This window comes from Elephantulus edwardii, unplaced genomic scaffold, assembly GCF_000299155.1.
Source record: "Elephantulus edwardii isolate Elephantulus edwardi_28Jun2011 unplaced genomic scaffold, EleEdw1.0 scaffold00038, whole genome shotgun sequence".
In the NCBI taxonomy this organism is placed as follows: Eukaryota; Metazoa; Chordata; class Mammalia; order Macroscelidea; family Macroscelididae; genus Elephantulus; species Elephantulus edwardii.
In genome coordinates this window covers 1231175-1236588 of record NW_006399788.1, presented here as the reverse complement: position 1 = coordinate 1236588, position 5414 = coordinate 1231175, and the positions used below count along the sequence as shown (strand labels likewise).

Below are 5414 nucleotides of genomic sequence, written 5' to 3'. Positions count from 1 at the left end.
CACAATTAACACATTTGGTACAAGCAGTCAGGAAATAATGAGACACATTGCAATGGGAAAATCTGCAGTTAGGGACCCTTTCAAATTATTGAGGAGCAGTGATGTCAGTTTCAGGACAAAGGTGCATCTGATTCAGGCCATATTTTTTCCAGTTATGAGCTAGCTATGCATCTGAGACCTGGACAATGAGTAAGGCTGATAGAAAAAGAATTGATGCCTTTGGGCTGTGGTGTTGTCTGTGGTGTTGGAGAAGAGCACTGAACATGGCATGGATGGCCAAGAAAATGAATAGATCTGTCTTGAAGAGGATGCAGCTGGAGTGCTTTTTGAAGGCAAGAATGATGAGGCTTCACCTCACATACTTTATACATATTGCTAGGAGAGGATATTCCTTGGAGAGAGACGTGATGTTGAGAAGGGTAGAGGATTGACAGAGAGGAAGACCCTTAATCAGGTGTATTGACAAGGTGACTGCTGCAATGGACTCTGTGTAAAGAAGTGTGAGGATGGTGCAGGACAGGACTTGTTTCAGATCTTTTGCTCATAGAGTTGCTAAGATATGTACTCGTCTCAATGGCACCTAACAACAACAACAGCAGCTTTGTATTATTACATAGATTATAATGCCTTTAATTCACCTGTGAAATTTCCAAATATGGGGTATAATAGATTAAATAAACTGAACAACTAATTCCTCCCATATTCAAAGCCAAAGATAGTTCAGAACCCAAAGCCTCAATTATGGAATGATTTCATTCCCTGCAGTGTCTTTCTAGAAAGATATGTTCTGTGATCTGTTCATTACTTTTGTGTTCTGGATAATTGGAAAGTAGTTTTCTCTAAAATCTACCCACCCAATTCACAGAAGGAAAACATAAAAGGCCAGTAGATATAAGGAAATGTCGTTCTGTGGCTTAGTGGTAAGGCGTTGCACTGCCAACCCGAAGGCATGAGGTTCAAATCTACCAGCTGCTCTGTAAAGAAAGATGGACAATCTCTTCCCATGTGACTTACTGTCTTTAAAAACCAGCTGGAGGTTTAAGTCTGAGTCAGGTTGGACAGAACAGATACATGGAAAATTGTTAAAATATCATAATCTTTGGAAGAATGCCAATTAAACAACAGTCATCTATTACCAAATACGCATAATGTGTTGAAGATGGCATATCACCTAACTGCATAGTGATTGTGAATGGAAATAGCAATTATTCTGCGCAGAGGGGCAGTCGCCTGTTAAGTACACAAACATATATCACCCAGCACACTTCATTGCTGCTGCTTACCTGCATACCTGAAAACCACCAGAGCTCCTTAGGTTCTTATGTTCCACTAAACAAGACATGTAAAACAATAGTCCTCACAAAGTAGGTTGTAGTAGCAGGGACTTGGAGGTAAAGTAATAGCTACAGATTAGTGTTCTTCATCAATGGACTCGATACATGATTTCTAGCCTTAGGTTGGGTCACTCAGTTGCTACTGGAGAAAAAAAAGTCACATTTACGTAGTTTATTTGAGAAACAACTAGGTAAGAGTGAAAAAAAGTAAGTCAAGATTGGACAAGAGGACACTAAAAACCAACAAGAGTTACATTATTGACAGGTTCTCCCACCTGTCTTGGTTTTTTGCACTGTGGTGGTTTGCATGGTTTTATTGATAGACATTATGCAGCCAGCATTTTAAATACCTGAACTTGCTAAGATAAACAGTTTTCAGCAGAGCTTCCTGATGAGACAGACTGGGAGTAAAGGGTAATTAAGAAAGTGCTGAAAATTAATCAGTGAAAATTCTATGTGTACTAACAGAATAGTCTCCAAAAGAGGGCAGAAAGTAGAACTTTTCCTGCCTGTTCCCACATTGGAAGGCATTTAAAATTACCTTTAGAAAAGTTACCTACTCAAAATAGAGTTGACTGCAAGGATGCCAGTAGATAATAAACCTTCTAGACCACCATTTGTCAATGTGGAATATTAAAAATGAGAATTGGCAGGAACAAACATCATTTTCTATTGCTATGGAGTGTCGGAACCAACTCACACCTGACCCTCTAGGTTGTTTTCAGAGGCAGTAAACTACGCAGGAGGAGACTGACCATACTTCTCCCTCGAAGCAGCTGGTGGGTTAAAACTATGTCACAGCAAACTGTGTGCCTTTGGGTAAGTATGACTCCTTGCCACTAATCGACCAGAGCTCTCAAGGAAAATTGGAAGAGATCAAAATTGAAATGGGATTCCTCAAGATCAGCAATATCCTAGGCATTGTTGTTGTTGTTGTTGTTGTTGTTGATTGTCATGACTCATAGTGACCCTATGAACAAAACACCTGAGGCCTTTCTATAACTACCATTCATTGTTTCCCAAGTTTATAGTTTCCAGCAGTATATGGTCTAGGAAATGGATGACACTCCTACTTCTAAACCTGTCTTAAACTGGGAACTTTACCAAACACTGTCCACCATGGGCAACACTTATGGCTGCATTCTCTTCCCCTCCTCCTGCGGGGTTTTAAGCCATTGTCTTTGAGCAGCCTTAAACCCTAGGCAAAGCCTCAAGGATCCCGCTCTTAGGGGGAAAGAGCAGTACACATCAAACACAACCCCGAAAAAGTATATGATCCCAAAAACTTCCTTTTACTTGCCCGTCCGGATCACCATGCACAAGCAATGAGAAGCCACAGGCTCCCAGAGTGGAGTCCAGTGACCCTATAGTGAACAGAAAATGATTGTCACTGAACATAATGAATCTGGGATCATATAATTTATTCCAGAAACACAAATTTAAAGGGAGTGATGTTCCCTTCATCATTTCAAATAATATGTTTATATTTATCCTAAAGTTAAAATGTGACAAGTTTTAAGTTACTATCCAAACAACCTTAAAGACCAACTGTAATGACTGTTATTCAAATTTCATAAACATGAACACCAAAGATTATGAAATTGAGGTTTCTACAACTTTTTTTTTTTAATTTTTTTTTGGTTTCTACAACTTATAGTAATCTGAGATTGACTAAACATGCAAGCAATATGCATTGTTAATTGCTGGTGATTGGAATACAAATGTTGTAGAAAAAGAGGTAAGAGATCTTGGTGGTAGACACAATGAATATGGCATGACAAAACTCTGTAAGATCAATAGCTTAGTCATTGAAAATATTTTCTGCCAACAACATAGCTGATAACCAAATATGTGAGTCTTGCTAATGTATTACATAGGAAACAAATCAACTGTATCTATGAATAAAGAGACAATGGAGGATCTCAGTATCATTAATAAAGGATGTCAGAAGTCTGAAGTACAACATACTTTAAATACTCGTGAGCAAGTTTCAAATTAATGTGAAGAAAATGAAAGCAAGTTCACAAGATCCAAACTGCAACCTTCAACATCTTCCACTTAAATTCACAAAGCACCTCAAAAATAGACTTGAATGATTGAGTACTTTGTACCTTATGGACAGACGACTTGAAGGAAAACATCCAGGAAAAATACATGAAAAAAGTTATCACTCATTAAAAGATAGAAAAGAAGAGCAGGTCCAAAGAAGAAATCTTGAAACTTGATCTTGGCAGAGCAGTTAAAGCAAACAGAAATTAGGAAGTAAAAGAGATGTACAGATTTTAACAGGCCATTCAAAAAGGAAGGTATTGAGGCTGACGGTGGGTCAGCTCCTTCACTCAGAAGCGCTGTCTGTGTGCTGAACAGTTATTTGACGGGGAAAACCTGGAGATTGTGGCCACAGTGGCAATTGTCCGGTCCTGGGCACGTGGAAACCAGAAGGGCTCTCATCATTGAGGTTTGAAGAAGTTTCCCAAGACAGCCAAGCCCTGCCTGTAGATGAAATGAGTTCCCACTGATGCTCTGGCAGAATCTGAAGGCCCCACTCTAGGATGGTTGTCTGTCAGCCTTTTTCTGTCTGAGAAGACCATTATTGGAGGATGAGTTTGGCTTCCCAGAATAGAGGCGCTATGGAGACCATGACGAAATTGAATCAAGACTACAAGGCAAAAGGTTTGTCTTCTCAGCATACTGACTGGCTTCAAGAGAAAACGAAGCCCAGATTACCGCAGGAGCAATGCCACAGATTTATTCCTGTTTCTCCTGCCTTCTGGCTTTCTCTTGTCACCAGTTCCTCAGTCAGTATGTGCTGCAGACCTTCCCAAGCTTATATGCAGAACATCACTGCCACCCTGGGGGATCCAGCCCAGGGCGCCAGAAGCCGTATGAGCAGCAGGATTCTAGTGAGAGCTTTTGGAGTGAAAGTCCAGAAATCAGCACAATGCTAGACTTAGAGCTGGACTCAGCCCAGAGATTTGGAGCAGTCACCTACAGCGTGGGTGACCGAGACTATGGATTGAAGCCGGACTTCACCACAGACCAGAGATTCCTCTTCCAGGAGAAGCCTAGCATTTGTAGTGAGTGTGGACAAGTGTTTAAATACAAATCAACTCTGATCAGACACCAGAGGATACACTCTGGGGAGAAACCATATGTGTGCAAGGACTGTGGGCGAGACTTTACTCAGAAGTCGCAGCTTCGCACACACCAGTGGACACACTCAGGAGAAAAGCCTTACATGTTTCTTAAGTGTGGGTAAGGCTTTACGCATAAGCCACATTTCATCAGACATCAGAGGATACTGCGGTGAAAAACCTTACTTGTGCAGGCAAGGCTACACCAGAAAGTCAATCCTCCTGCAGCAGCAGACACATTCAGGAGAGACGCTACTTGTGTGCAAGACTTGTGGGCGTGACTTTACCCAGAGGTCGAATCTCAGCACACACCAAAGCATATGCTCAGGTGAGAAACCTTTCCAGTGTCTGGAATGTGGGCGTGGCTTTACCCAGAGGTCAAATCTCATCACACATCAGAGGACGCACTTAAGTGATAAACCTTACGATTGCCCAAAATGTGGATATGGTTTTACTTAAAGTTCAGCTCTCTTCTGGTCACACTCTGGGGAGAAACCTTTCGTGTGCCCAGAATGTGGGCGTGTCTTTACCGAGAAGTCAGATCTCGTAACACACCAGAGGACACACACCCAGGAGAAGTCTTACGTGTGCGTGGGATGTGGTCTCGGCTTTACCCGAAGTCAAATCTCATCAAACACCAGAAGACCCACTCAGTGGAGAAGAGGATTTAAGGATAAGAACCCTCTTTGGACATCAGCAGCCTTGTTCCTTAGAAGCCTTGCTTTTGCCTTGAAGGCCTACACAGTGACACATTGTGGTGTTGTGGTTGGGAAACCGTTAATGAGATACGTCCAGAGGGATCTCTGGTGTTGAGGTTTGTGGGACGAGGCCTTTTTTCTAGGTTCACTTCCACAAGGCTTCAACCAATGGTGACGCACACTGGAGACCGGTTCCCACTAAAGACCAGAGGTAGAAAACGTAGCCAGGCACTGGAAACCACTCTGGT

The 5414-nt window shown here is 41.9% G+C and overlaps 1 protein-coding gene across 1 annotated transcript in view; it reads left to right on the top strand.

Moving 5' to 3' along the window:
* LOC102867663 (arylamine N-acetyltransferase 2-like) overlaps nucleotides 1-4593 on the top strand; it is an 8285-nt gene extending 3692 nt beyond the window's left edge. The window contains exon 2 of the mRNA XM_006884897.1: nucleotides 4126-4593. Within this exon, the coding sequence (XP_006884959.1) occupies nucleotides 4126-4593 (468 nt within the window). The remainder of the gene's footprint in view (nucleotides 1-4125) is intronic.
* Nucleotides 4594-5414: the final 821 nt, after the last annotated feature.